The sequence below is a fragment of the Oikopleura dioica genome, chromosome PAR (assembly GCF_907165135.1).
Source record: "Oikopleura dioica chromosome PAR, OKI2018_I68_1.0, whole genome shotgun sequence".
Taxonomy (NCBI): Eukaryota; Metazoa; Chordata; class Appendicularia; order Copelata; family Oikopleuridae; genus Oikopleura; species Oikopleura dioica.
Genome location: NC_137293.1, coordinates 13,544,607 through 13,558,119, shown reverse-complemented (window position 1 = coordinate 13,558,119; position 13,513 = coordinate 13,544,607). Strand labels below are relative to the sequence as shown.

Here is a 13,513-nt window from a genome sequence, read left to right as displayed (position 1 = left end):
AACGTGAAAAAATGAAAGTTTATTTGTGCAAAAATATAGCCAGCAAAAATAGTTTCAGTGGTACCCTTAGGATTAAGCTTCGGATGTTTCTTTTGCTTGGTTGAGAACGTTGCGGAGAAAATTTGCTCTCTGCCCGGCAGCTTTGAATGCAGCCAAAGCAGAAACTTTGAGAAGAGATCGTCGGCAATGCTTACTAAATAATGTAAATTTAATTAGTTTCGTCATAATAAGGTACCGGGAAAGCGCAAGATCAAGGTCTCGTTTTGCCAGAGCTTCTGCAAATTCTGGTATCAAAGCAAACAACTCTTCAGCTGTGTGATTTTGATTCATGTTAGACGCCACAGAAGTGAACATTGAAGAATTCTAGATAGATATGTGAGTAAGATATTATAATCAATCGGTTGTTTTACCTGAACAGTTCCATAAGTCTCAATAAGAGTCTGAAGGCACTCCTGCAAAGTGGGGTGCAGAATCTCGCAAGTATACTCTGCTTCTCTTGTGAGTGCATTCATCTTCAATATCTGGAACTTGAGACGATGAGCAGGTGCGAAAAGAGGCACCACCGCGCGTGATTGCTCAATCACATCACATGCTTCTCTAAGGGCTTCGACAAAGCGCTCGTTATTGCCAACAAGATAGCTCTTCCGATCTAAAGTAACAAATTGCCTCAATTATATCCGTGTTAAAAATAGTTCTTTAAATAGAACAATGTTCTGCTTCACACGTTTTTGTCAACGATTTCAGACACTCTCTGTCAGTGTTTTGCAATAGCATAAACGACCCTAAGGTTCGACGATTAAAGTGTAAAATAAACATCGTAATAACTATTGTGTAACAACTAATCTGGAAGATGCACATTGTCAAAGTGACATGTTAACATCGTTAGGGGCCACGTTTTGAAATGTTACCTTTTGAGTAAAGCGAGGGCCAGATTCTCCTGTGCCTTGACTTATAAATTGCGTAGAAAATCCATCCCAAGATAAACAAGAACCACGACAAATTGACCATAATTAAAAGAGGTTTCAGATATTCAGGATCTTGGAAAGGCGACTCCAGGCCGGGAATATTCAACATCAAGCCAAAAACCGCGTTGCAAAATAAAAATATCAAACAGGCGTAGTTGAGCATATTGAGCAGCAAAGTACGAAATGGTTGGTAGTAAACATCATAAAAAAACTAGATTTGATTTTTTTACGTTCGTTTTTTTCACGAAATTTTACCTTTACGAAAATGATTGAAAATAAAACAGATGTGGAGATAAGCTTGCCAAAACTTCCCAATGACTCATTAGGTTCCTTTGAAAGCTTGAAAAATCCGGAGTATGCAATGATAAGCGATCCTTTGAAAACCGCATCTGTTATCAGAAAATACGCTCGTTTCCGTTTGAATTGGGAGTGGTAGTATAAATTATCCAGGAGAAGTTTTCGGTTGATTCCAAACTCAAATTCGAGTTCGCGCCTTGGTACGTGCTTTTCATTTTTGAACATGAACTGGTCAAGAAAAACGTTAATTAGACTGTTGTTGGGAAAACAAGCTTCAATTATTTTTGGTTCGTTTTGATGATTTAGGCTAATGGGATATTTTGATTTGCACGTTGCCTGAGAAGGGCGTTCTCGTGAGCCCGGACGTACGGAGTCACAATCCCAAGACTGATCTTTCTTGCGTAGAAAGTTGGAACGATGACGAAATGAAAGAGCAATGAAGCTGTTGAGATGATAAAGTAGAGAATGGATGCTCCGCTTTTCAAGCAAAAGAGCTCGTTGTCCACGTCCATTTTTGATCCCGAGTTCGGAAGACACCAGTAAACTGAAAAGTAATAGTTGTTCTCTTTGAAGATTGACTTTTACCTTTCGAAAAATTGACCCCAACAGGAATGGTCATGAAATACCAAAACCCGAGCAGAAAAACTTTCAATCTTGGCAGAATCGTTTGTTTCTTCGTTGCCGAGCTCTTGAAACAAAAGTAGACGACCATACTTATTACATAAGTACACCAGTAAAAGAGGGCGAAGAGCGAGTACCAGACTGCAAAGTGATCGCCCATAACATCTTTAGATGGCGTCGGTTGTCGTGAAAAGGCCTTGTACCCCGCGCTGTAGACCTTCGCAAGTTCCCAAAAGTCGAGATTGAAAATGAACACCCATCCCGTCGCGATGGAATAATCCTTGGGATAAGGCCACGTTAAAGAAAGCGACGCGAGGAGAGCGTAGACTTGTATGTATGTAACAATAAGCAGTGAGGAACACGAAACAAATTGTCGCTTGCCAATTTTACTTTGAGACCATTTCTCTTTCTTGCTTGATTGAAGCCCATCATTCTTAAACGAGTTTAATATATTTTATCGACTTGAACTGAAACATTTTCAATTTTATTTGACCAAAAAACAAATCAGCAATAAAGTAGATGAGCAAACAAAAACGTTAATTGAATTTGCTGGCATCCGTAAATTAATTAACCTAGTAAAAAGAACGAGTTTTATCCTAACCTTTAGCAAAAGTTCTTGATCATCAGAATCGCTGGAAGACATCTTCACATTTTTCTTTCCTCTTTACTCTTTTTGATCTTCAGTCAAACAAATTAACTTATGAAAATTGAGGAATCGAGGGCGAAGACAAAAGCGCGTTGCCACAACCACAGTCATTGAAATGCAAATAAAGATGAGAGCAATTCTATTTTTCTTTCGTTTTTCAAAGGCTTTAACCAAAATGCCCGAAAAATAATAAAATTGCAAAAAGTTCAGAAATGCCAAATAAGTTCACTGTTCTAAAGGAACTGTCTGGCAGCCAAATGTTTTAGTGATAAGGTACTTTAGATAATGCGGTAATGCACACGATTTAAAACGGTAATCGTCAAGGGCGAATTAGAAGATAACAAAGAACAACGCATAGGCTTTTTACAATAGACGTTTTTTTATCTTATTTGGAATAAGTTATTCCGGTATCATGTTTTGAAACGACTCATGAGTCCGCTCTTGCGCCACCTGAGCTTCCCGCACGATACTTTTTTACGCATCTGTTAGACGACAAAACCCAATTAGAGATAAAAATGCTGCTGAGATTGATAATTTTTTCTTGTGTTCTTGACATAATAAATAGTAACAGTACAACGTGCAGTACATGTATGAGAATGACGAGAAGTGAGAGAATTTGCCAGGCGAAGGGATATTGTCAACGAAGATCTTTCATAGGCACGAACTATGGAAGCCATCAGACTTATACAAATCTAATGCCGGACATAAAAAAATCCGGCGGGCGATCTACACGACACACTCAGCTTTCTCAAAATAATCCAGTAAGAGACGCCTGTAAAAAGTAAGTAAGTTGTTTATTGGATCCGTGTTTCAAAGAATTTTAGATGCTTCATTCTCAAATCAAACAATTTCGACGGCTGCCCGAATTACTGTCTCTGCTTTTACTACGAAAAAAGAGTGCAGTCGCCCGATGCTAGTATCAACGATTGGAATCAGTTCAAAAAGTGCGTCGTTTTGATGCGTCTCCGAAAATGAATCCACTTTACTTTTGCTCTATTTTTTGTATATAAATCAGAATCGCCTTTGAAAAATTTATTCATATTTTGTCTATTAATCTGGGTACCACGGATCTTAATATTTTTTGTATAACAAAGAGATAAATCTGAGCTGTTGTCAAATTAAACTAAGCGGGACTACGACTTGTTTAAAAAAATCAATCAGATCTATTCGAAATAATTAAAATACCGAGTAAAAATAATAAAATGGTTCAGACAATTTATAAAACACATGATTGTTAGGAATATTTATTATAGCTAAGAGAGAGGCACTTATCAAGGTTTTGCGAATTGAATTGTGTCAGTTCCCCAGGTTGCTGAAGTTTCTGCTCGAAGCCATTCTCGGACACTTATGTAGTCTTGCTCGAAGCTTGATGCTCGACTGAGAATGTTGAGCAAGCAATTATCACGTGTTTCTCTGATATTGACTCCAGAATCATCGGTCCAGTCAAGTAATTCGTCTGACCAGCTATTTTGAAGATCGTAGTCGGATTGAATGGTCATGTAAGAACACGAATTCGAAATCAGACTCTAAACGACAAGAATAGAGAATGGTTGCTCATAGAAAGACTTACGTTAAGCCGTCCAGGAGTTTGTAGGTAATCTTTTACTTCTTGTGTTGTCTTTTTAGTTGCAAAAGAATCAACAATGAAACGGTAAAGATACTTGTTTGCCGCTGCGTCCACAGTATAAACTGGCTGAAGTTCGACCGGTAGCATTTTGTAAAGCTTGTAATAGCCATTTCTTGTTCGAATGGACCTAAATGAAGATTAGAATTCGTCAGAACTATTCAAATATCTTACAGTAGAGCGTTCCAGTATCGATGAAGCTCACAATTGAGATTCTTTTGAGTACTGTAGAGTGGGTAGCTCAATTGAGTACTTGAGCATTTGAAGTCAGTATTAGTCTGAGATTGAAGCTCGTTGACAAAATGGTTTATAACAGGGGCATCAACAGGGTCGTTTATAAAAGCCGATTCTTCTTTGATGACTGCACCGATAAAAGTGTCCGGTCTTGTATCAGCAGATTGCTCCAAGAATGGAAGTGCTCCATTAACAAGCTTATTGGCCAGTCGTTCTGCTTGATCAAAGAAAGTTTCACTAGTTGGAGCGTAGTAGAGTTGCGTTTGCGTTACATATGGAGCCATTCGTGCCTGAGAAAATCACGTTATAAATGTAGAACGAATAAGCTACAATTATATAAATTTAGTTTACCTTCGACTCATCACGGGCATGGCCTTCATCTTCATCAGGGTAACATCGTTCTGCATTAACGTTGTAATCGTCTAATGGATCATGGATAGCATTGTTATTCGCCAGGTCAAACATGTAGCTTCTAAAAGCCTCTGCGAATTCTGCCTGGCCGGTAGTTGAGTCTTCGTCCATTGTTGCAGCAACTAGGCGAGAAGCAAAAGTATTCAAGTAGGTCATTTCTCGGTAAACGATCCAGTTTTGCTTTTCAGCTGGGAACTTGGCAAAAAGCTTTGTTGCCTGCATAACATCTGCATATTTGACGACTCCGTTGTATCGTGGCGAAACAGCCATTTGGTAAGCATCTTGGGCAATTTTTGCGGCTTGACGCTTGTTTACTTGGTCGTTTTTGGCATAGTCACTGAAATAAAATAAAGAACGTTAATTTTGGTTGTGTTTACGAGAGGATAGCATCAGAGAATTTGATTCGAAGCCATGTATTAGCATTGGGATCGATGATAGCGTTTTCAAAGAGGGTCAAAGTTGTAATGGTTTCTTTACACGCTGTTTTTATCCATTGAATTTTTCTATCACCACCTGCTGAATTCGTGTAAATGACCGGAACGTTCCACTGGTAGCCAAAGTCACTGTCTGGTTTAGAGAGGTCTCCTTCATTACTCATGAATCGAGAATGCTTGATTGTGTACTTGTTTCCTGTATTTTTCTCAATTTTCAAGAGAGGATAACCCATTTGTAAGAAATATGGCTTGAAAGCTTCTGTGATATTTTCTGGTTTGTTGATATCATTTTCGCCGTAAATTGCATTCGTTTTGAAATCTGGAACAACTTGATCCCAAGCAAGAAGCTGCTCTCTCCAAGTTGGGTTTGTATATTGATTATCTTTCAGATATTTTCTGAGACCTTTCTGCCATTTATCTTGGCCAATGACTTCTCTGATCATCATCATGACGCTACCAGCTTTGTTGTAAGCAATACTATCGAATTGAATGCTAATTTCATTAGGTGTTTCAACTTTAAGAAGACCGTTGTTGGCATTGTTGACCATTGGACGGCTTGTGTTTCTGCCATCATAAGTGAAACCGGTGTATCCCTGGGTCGTTAGGTATTCATCTTCCCATTCGTATTCAACATTAGCATTCGATTCAGCTTGTTGAAGACCGAGATATCCTCCAATCGATCCCCAAGCTTCATTGATGTAAATCTCATCCCACCATTTACAAGTAATGAGATTACCAAACCATTGGTGGATGAGCTCGTGGCCAACGATTCTTGTGACGGTTCTTCGTACAAGATTGTTGTCTCGCTGAGGGTTGTAATGAAGATAGTACTCGCGGTATGTTATGAGACCCCAGTTCTCCATGGCACCAGATCGGAACTGCGGGATTCCGGTTTGATCTGTTTTACAGATAAGCTCTCCAAGAGCATCATTCTGAGGATTTTCTTTGAAAGCGTGGCAATAGTCCCAGTCGAAATAATTTGAGAAATTATCGACTATACTCTTGGCTTCATTTAGTGCATATGTTGTATCATCCTTCCATTCTGGTCTTCCAAGGATACGAACACCGGCATTTATTCCTGGAGAAATACCTTTTGACTCTGTATTGAATGGGCTAACAAGAATGGCGATCAAGTAGGTCGGCATTGGCATGCTATTAAAGTAGTAGTTCCTCCGGCGATTATTAGGTAAAGCAACGCTGTTTTCAACATCCATGTTATAAATTGCAGTGTAATCTTGTCTTTTGCCTAGGTCAAACTCAATCGAAAATTTGAATTGCGCCTTGAGCTGGGGCTCATCAAAGCAGGGGAAACATTCTCTAGCATGAGTAGATTCAAACTGAGTAGCAAGAAGATAGAGTGTTTCGCCAGTGTTTTTGTCTTCGTAATTGCTGAGGTAAAGGCCTTCGGTAGCAGGAGTAAGCTGGACGTTATAGTTCATGATCAGTGAAATGGGTGTTTCAGCAGGAATTGTTGCATCCAAATAAAATGAGAAAAGGAATCGGTTAGAATTGTGGTCAGTTTTTCGGACGGGAACGACTTTTCCATTTGCTCTTACAACGTATCCAGTGATTTTCATGAGCTCCTCTTTGTCCACGTGAATGTGGATGGAATCGAGAGCTACGCTGCTCGTGAATTCAACCTGGCTTGTACCATCGTAGTAGAAGTTGCCTTCTTCTTGAGCGCCATCTGTCAAATTTCGAATATTCAAATCGACGTAGTATTGGGTAGGCTTGTAGTGAGATTCACCCATTGAATTCTTGGGAAGATACCAAGAGTTATATGAGGAAGGAGAGCCAACGAGGTCTTCGCCACAACTCAGAGTGTCCATTTTGCAGTAGAATCTTGTAAATGATTCGTAGTGAAGATCCATTAGCTCTTCGTTAGCTGTTATTGTATTTTGGCAAATTGTGAGCGAAGCTGACAGGCTGCTTCGGAACTCCGCGTTCCATGCTTTGTTCGACCATTCTCGGAGAAGTTGCCTGTGCTCCATCGTCGAAAAGTAGTTGCAAGAAGTCTCGACAAAGCTAGTAAATTGACCTGAAACCCAATTTTTCTCAATGTCCATTGCAGACTGGCTCTGAATATGGCGAGTAACAGATACTGCCATGTCATCTCGCGCAGCAACATTGATGTAGTAATATCCAACGAGATCTTTGGGCAGTTTTGACGCGATATCAGCAACAGTTGTGATATCCTTTGAGAAACTCAACGCGATAAAGTAAACATTTTCTCGGCAGTCGCCAGTGTAGAGGCCGACGGATACAGAGCTAGCGCTGTCAGTACTTCTGCACAATCTGATGTAATTGATGTCCATTCCATTGTCAACAGCTTCGTTGATTTTATTAAGGGCAAATTGAATCGTATCCTGATTGCCTGCTTGGACGGCAGCATAGAAGGAATCAGCTCTTGAGTCAGGGGACAACTCCATAAAGTCATTAGAACCAGAAACCACGGGTCTTATATAATCAATAGCATCAACGGCGAAAGCAGCGGAATCGAATCGACGTGCAAGAGGAAGTAGGAACTGGTTGAGTCTTGACCAGTCTCCATACCATTTGTCTTCAGCAGGATCGTTAAGTTGAACATCTGGATAGAGACCATCTGTCTTCCAGAAACTGACGAGGCTCTGAATATGACCTGTGAAAGTCTTGTAAAGATCTTCTTCGACTGTTCCCGCGTCGACATTTGAAAGGTAAGCGATGAATACATTCCAGACTTTGCTGTTCATTAATTGAGAGAGCTCAGCCCATTGTCCCCATCTTATCTTCTTATCCGAAACTTCTTCAGTAGGATCGATCAATGCAAGCAAAGACAGTACTTTTTCAAGATCCACATCATACTCATCTCGAGTTTCTTCGGTCAGGAAAGTCATGTGATCACGGATCATTTTTGAAATTGATCTGGCTTGACGTTTTCCAGTCAAGTTGGTAACGCGGTCGATGTATTGTTGGTTGAAGTTGATTCTCATCCAGATATTTGACTCTGGGTCAATGACTGTATTTTCAGAGATATCGAACTCGTAAACTTGGTTCGTTTCACCAGCTTTGATCCAGTGGAAGGTGTCGACGCCATTCTCCCGAAATACGACCGGGACATTCCAGATGTATTTAAACGAACTTGAGGGGTGGAGTTTATTATGTTTGGTATTCAAATAACGACTCGACGACACGGAGATTTTCAAGTTTCCAAGTTCGTCGTAGAACTCGTTAATCTTAAGTGCCGGAAGGCCCATTTGTTTGAAGAACGGCTCGAAAGCCTCTGATGGAGTCATTCCTCCGAGTTTTTCTGCTTTCACTTGATCATTAACGACGCCATCCCAGAAAGTCAAAAGATTGTCACCAGTGGAGACATCGAATTTCATCATTTGTAGGTAGTTTCGAAGTCCTTCTGTCCAGAGATCATCACCAAGAACAGCTCGAATCATGAGCATGACGCTTCCAGATTTTGGATAGGCGATATTGTCGAATTGATTGGAGCACTCTTGGGGAGTCTCAACCTTGAGCTCGCCATTGTTGACATTATTCACCATCGGTCGGGAGAGAGCGGTTCCGTCAGTGTACATGCCTCTGTAACCTTCATCGATCAAGTACTCGTCTTCCCACTGGTAGTTGATCTTTTCGTGGCTCTTCGAATAAATTAATCCAAGATAGCCACCGATTGACCCAAAAGCCTCGTTGATGTAAATTTCATCCCACCAAGGGCATGTTACCAAATTACCGAACCACTGATGGATGAGCTCGTGACCGATGATAGATGTAGAGTAGTACTTTCTTCGGAAGGGATCACGAGCTTGATCAATATGCATGTAATATTCTCTGTAAGTAATAAGACCCCAGTTTTCCATTGCACCAGCACCGAATTGAGGAATACTGGCTTGATCCGACTTGCAGTTACCGTTAGCCCCAGCTGATCCTGGGAAAGAATCGCAATACTTGTAGCCGAATTTTTCGGAAAGACCATCAACGACTGCGAGAGTATCTTCCAAAGCCCATTTTGTCTCATTTGCCCACTCAGGTCGACCGAGAATTCGAACTTTGACTCCATCAGCGCTTACGCCCGAAGATTCAAGATTGAAGTCGGAAATGAGCATGGCAAGGAGATACGTCGGAAGCTTCATTGTTCGCTGATATTTGACGGTGTATCTGTCCCCGACTTGTGTTGGTGGTCCTGCTGGATCCATATTGAAGATTGCTGTATATTCTTTGTACATGTAGCTTATCTCAAAATCAAAGGTGGCTTTGAGATCTGGTTCATCGAAGCATGGGAATGTCATTCGAGCAGCAGTTGACTCGTACTGCGTTGCAAGGAGATATCGCTTCTGTCCAGCGGGGTTAGTGTAGTGCGACAAATAAAGACCTTTAGTTCCAGTAGGAATTTCATTCTCGTAGTGAACAATCGCGCTCACTTCAGAGCCGGCAGTAATTTTGTGATCCAAATAGACTGTCAGGTATTGGTACTCCGCGTTCAGATTAAATGTGACAGGGACGTCAACGCCGCCAACAGTTAAGATTACCCTAGACACTTTTGGCTTCACATAGGGCTATGTAAACAGAACTATGAGAAAAATCAAATGGCCTTATAATTATGAGTAAAGAGCCCTAGCTTATATTCCAAATGCAAACTGAAGAAACAAATGTCTTCATTTGCCGTAAAAAGGACTTCGGTTTCGCCAGAAAAATGAAACGCACCATCAATTTTATCTTCTTCGTACAGACCGGGAAGATGAAGCTTGACATTGTAATGGGAAGGCTGAGTGACAGCTTTGCCATCGGCAGTTCGAGGGAGTCGCCAGTTGTTGTAGTTCTTCTTCTCTTGCTGGCAGACATATGCGGATTCGTCAACGCATCCTCCGTTGTTAACCCATGGGAGGGAGATAGAGCCAGCAGAGCATTTACATGTGTCAAGAGTTGAACCAGCTAAAGAAAATAATTCGATTTACTTACAGAAGTTCCTATTACAAAATAAGTAATAACTTATTACTAATAACGAACCTGGGCATGCGAGTGATCCTTCGATTCCCTCGATTCTCTTCGTAAGAGAGTCAACTGTAGATCGTAGAGCTGCGATATCGTTTTCTGAAGAGTCAGCTCTTGTCTTGAGGTTATCTACTTCAACTTCGAGATCGTCGACAGTCCAGCCGAAGAGACTCCCCGAGTCCTTCGAGCAGGCGGTCGCCAAGCCCAAAAGGGCGAATATCGACCTCATCGAAAAAAGAGAGTCTTGGACTTATGAAGAAGTTTCTGGCAGTCAGATGCATTTTTATCGGCGCTTGTTGGTTCTTGTCATTTACAACGTTTGCCAAGGTGGCAGTGGCGCACTCCTGCCGCGTTTTGAAGAAAATAGAGTTGGGACTTTTTCATGCAAATATGTCGACTTCTGGAAAACGGTTATGTCAGGATCATAATATATGGCCACTTTTGTTTTGCTTCTGCGTCGCATTCTCATGCACACAGTCGGGGAGTCTTGTCTTTAATCTGACGCCAATAACTTGAAGTAAACAAATATTACTTATCATAGGGCCAGTTTTATTGCGAAATATTCTGTCAATCAAATTTTGTACTTGGGGATCCTTAAATTATACTAGTTGGCCTGTCTGATTGCGGGCTCTGAGAAAACCACATTGATAGAACGACTGAATTTGCTATCTACCCGCATAATAGAACATTTATACTGCTCTTAAACTTCTTTTGTAGCTGGTTAAGCACTTTCAATGGAGGAATCGTGAACGCCATAAAATATTTCAGAAGAAATTTCCTTTTCACCGGCTCCTTTATGAGGGTCAACAATATGCCTTGAAAGCAATTAAATGAATTTTGCTTTGTGACGTCTTTTTATATTTTATAAAATTTCAGCAAAAAATCTTCCGTACAGAAAAGATTAAAATATACAGTACTCTAATACTCGACACACCATACTCGTGCGTTTTCTTGGCCTCCAAGTTTCCCTAGTCTTATGCACTTTTCTGACTGCTCTTGGTAATTCTGAATATGAAATCAACAAAAATGAGATCAAGGAAGAGTCTTACCCATGCATTTGCCAGAATTCCTTCTTTTGTTTGCACTACCCATCCGCTTTCTTCCCTTCTTATGTAAAATGGATCAATGAAAGGTTCGGACATAACTGTCGATTTCTCGATGCGAGTGTATTGTCGATAATATGACGTTCCATCTTCATCCTCTTCGATTATATATCGCCCATGAAGTGTGTTATTGAAATCTTTGCCTACGTTACCGACTGTTTACGGAATTAATAGACAAAGCCTAAATCAAGCTTGATTTTTCATTCCTTTCATGAAATCTCAATATGTTTGCAGCAGAACTCCATTTCTTTCATCTCCTCTGTTCTAGCATCAAAACAAGTGTCGCAAGCACAGTGTTGATGGGTAAGTCCACAGAATCCATTTGGAGAACAACAAGGACCTGAGTTTCTATTATTCCAATCTTCTTTGTTTTTATAGCAAGAAGAAAAATTGAAACTTCCGCCACATCTTCCGTAGTTTTTGTCATCCTCGCCGAGGGGCTCCTTTATGTTCGCAGACTCATACCAGAACTGAATTAATGATTTTTCTGTAGGATTATATCTTTTACCATAACTGGATCGCAAACATGACCAACATTTTGAATTTTCTTCTCTTCTTCAGTCCCACACTTGTTTCTATGTTTCATGAACAGAGGCCAGATGCATTCGAGTTGATCCGGTTTGAATTTATGGATCGCTTTTGAATTTTCTATTACACAGATATCCATCTTTTCGGCGCCGAGAAACTTAAAAATATCAAACCTTTCTATTATTTAATTTTACTTTTATCATATGAGGGACATTAACGACGTGATTTCCGCTGTATCCACCCTCACGCAAGCAGATTCCAAGAAAAGCATCGTCAATCGGAATCATTGGCATTTTTCGAATGTTCTCTTTTATAACATCCACTGCTGCTTTGTTCATAAATAAGCTTGCTCCAGAAACGTATGGCGGATAGTAGTCTTCATTGAATACGAGGTCGACGTATTTGTCCCAGCCACTTCCGATATAATCTTCCCTTTTTATGGGTTTGATGACTTGCTTATAAATCATGATTGAAAAGGTGTAAATGAAATTTTGATTTGAAATTTGAAGAAACATATGAACCCCGTTTCCCAAGTCGTGGGCCTTGGCCTCTATTCCCCCAGAGAACAGGATCGACAACATGCTTGTGGCTGAGTAGGACCTCTGAGAATTTAAATGGATTGAGAAGAATATCATCATCCCCCTTGTAGCAGAAGAGAAGATTCGGCACTGCCTCGTAAGTCCAAGTAAAGAACATTGAATCCTTGTAAGTAAGATTTTGGAAGCTGTCGTGGAAATCTCCGACGATAATATCATCGTGTTCTTCAAGCTCTGATAGATAAGAGCCATTTGGTGGCAGCCCGAAGAGGAAGACAAATTTAGCCGTGAATCCATATTTTTTGTAATGAACTGGGTTTCCATAACTAAGAATAGAAAGTAGAGTCTTGGATGTTTTAATTACGTGTTTCTAACAGCATCTCGTCGCTCCCTCTTCTTCCATTCAGACTTGACACCGAAGATTAGATCGGTTGCTTCGTCAATATACTTTGGTTTGTAAAGAATTTCCGTTTCGATCTCCACCGATGTCTTATTCCAGTATGAACCAGTGTTAACGTAAAATTTTATATTTTCTTCTCTTTTATCTGCCTTCGTCATTTCAACGTTCTTCTCTATGTTTTTCTCGAGAAACGATTTCGCGTATTTGGGGGCTTTTTCCGGCTCATAATGAAGAACTGAATAGTAAGGGATGAGAAGGAGAAACAGAAAAATTATAAAATATTTGTTTGAATATTCCATTTAAATCCGAAATATTGCCGGTTTATTAGCGAAAGGGGCATTCAGAAAGCCTCTTATTACATGAGCACTATTCTAGCTACCCGGATATTTCCACCGCACATTGTTTTTTGGTTCACCAATGGATTCTTGTTGTCACTGAAATACTAACAAACTAGAATTATTTAACCATTCACATTTGTCCCATAAAAGTCCAATTTAAATGTCGTAAAATATCATTCCTAATCGTTAATTTATCGACCGCCTCAGAGAAAGTCAGATTGAAAAATAGAGAATTATGAATTTTTTACAAAAAACTATTGCATTCAGCCTCGGTTTATTTGATGCAGTTCTCCATGTAATGCTGATTTTTGGCTGGAGCGCACATACAGCAATGTACAAAAAAGAAGGCTACTTTAGGCAAAATTGCCAATCAGACGAGATAGAAAATTGTCCATCGCA

General features: G+C 40.2%; 3 protein-coding genes across 4 annotated transcripts; all 3 read right to left on the bottom strand.

The window, feature by feature from the left end:
* Positions 1-4: 4 nt before the first annotated feature.
* LOC145702762 (uncharacterized) lies at positions 5-2,640 on the bottom strand. 2 transcript variants are annotated; one of them, XM_081780027.1, is made up of 8 exons: positions 2,485-2,640; positions 1,848-2,316; positions 1,599-1,806; positions 1,221-1,458; positions 909-1,176; positions 411-649; positions 236-363; positions 5-193 (listed from the first exon to the last, which is right to left on the bottom strand). In XM_081780027.1, exons 1-8 carry the CDS (start codon positions 2,524-2,526, stop codon positions 73-75), a joined length of 1,713 nt encoding a protein of 570 aa, XP_081636153.1. In that variant the 5' UTR covers positions 2,527-2,640; the 3' UTR covers positions 5-72. The 2 variants fall into 2 exon arrangements, with proteins under 2 accessions (XP_081636153.1, XP_081636154.1); XM_081780028.1 differs by having other exon boundaries at positions 1,221-1,466; positions 1,607-1,806.
* A 1,120-nt stretch (positions 2,641-3,760) lies between these two features.
* LOC145701969 (putative aminopeptidase-2) lies at positions 3,761-10,447 on the bottom strand. The gene is made up of 7 exons (XM_081779181.1): positions 10,225-10,447; positions 9,809-10,149; positions 5,176-9,761; positions 4,739-5,135; positions 4,328-4,677; positions 4,100-4,283; positions 3,761-4,055 (listed from the first exon to the last, which is right to left on the bottom strand). The coding sequence occupies exons 1-7, from the start codon at positions 10,436-10,438 to the stop codon at positions 3,801-3,803; spliced, it is 6,327 nt and encodes a 2,108-aa protein (XP_081635307.1). The 5' UTR covers positions 10,439-10,447; the 3' UTR covers positions 3,761-3,800.
* A 1,074-nt stretch (positions 10,448-11,521) lies between these two features.
* On the bottom strand, positions 11,522-12,934 carry LOC145701968 (N-acetyllactosaminide beta-1,3-N-acetylglucosaminyltransferase 4-like). Its single transcript, XM_081779180.1, has 5 exons — positions 12,741-12,934; positions 12,354-12,702; positions 12,035-12,295; positions 11,821-11,997; positions 11,522-11,782 (listed from the first exon to the last, which is right to left on the bottom strand). The coding sequence occupies exons 1-5, from the start codon at positions 12,932-12,934 to the stop codon at positions 11,522-11,524; spliced, it is 1,242 nt and encodes a 413-aa protein (XP_081635306.1).
* Between the last annotated feature and the right edge of the window lie 579 nt (positions 12,935-13,513).

Coding starts and splice junctions, on each gene's coding strand:
- LOC145702762 (XM_081780027.1), bottom strand. CDS start 2,526: ATGTCTTCCAGCGATTCTGATGATCAAGAACTTTTGCTAAAG. Junction 364..410: donor AGACTTATGGAACTGTTCAG/GTAAAACAACCG, acceptor ATATCTATCTAG/AATTCTTCAATGTTCACTTC. Junction 194..235: donor CTTGATCTTGCGCTTTCCCG/GTACCTTATTAT, acceptor TACATTATTTAG/TAAGCATTGCCGACGATCTC.
- LOC145701969 (XM_081779181.1), bottom strand. CDS start 10,438: ATGAGGTCGATATTCGCCCTTTTGGGCTTGGCGACCGCCTGCTCGAAG. Junction 4,678..4,738: donor ATGCCCGTGATGAGTCGAAG/GTAAACTAAATT, acceptor TGATTTTCTCAG/GCACGAATGGCTCCATATGT. Junction 4,284..4,327: donor CGATACTGGAACGCTCTACT/GTAAGATATTTG, acceptor ATCTTCATTTAG/GTCCATTCGAACAAGAAATG.
- LOC145701968 (XM_081779180.1), bottom strand. CDS start 12,934: ATGACGAAGGCAGATAAAAGAGAAGAAAATATAAAATTTTACGTTAAC. Junction 12,703..12,740: donor CGAGATGCTGTTAGAAACAC/GTAATTAAAACA, acceptor TTCTATTCTTAG/TTATGGAAACCCAGTTCATT. Junction 11,783..11,820: donor ATGTTTGCGATCCAGTTATG/GTAAAAGATATA, acceptor TCATTAATTCAG/TTCTGGTATGAGTCTGCGAA.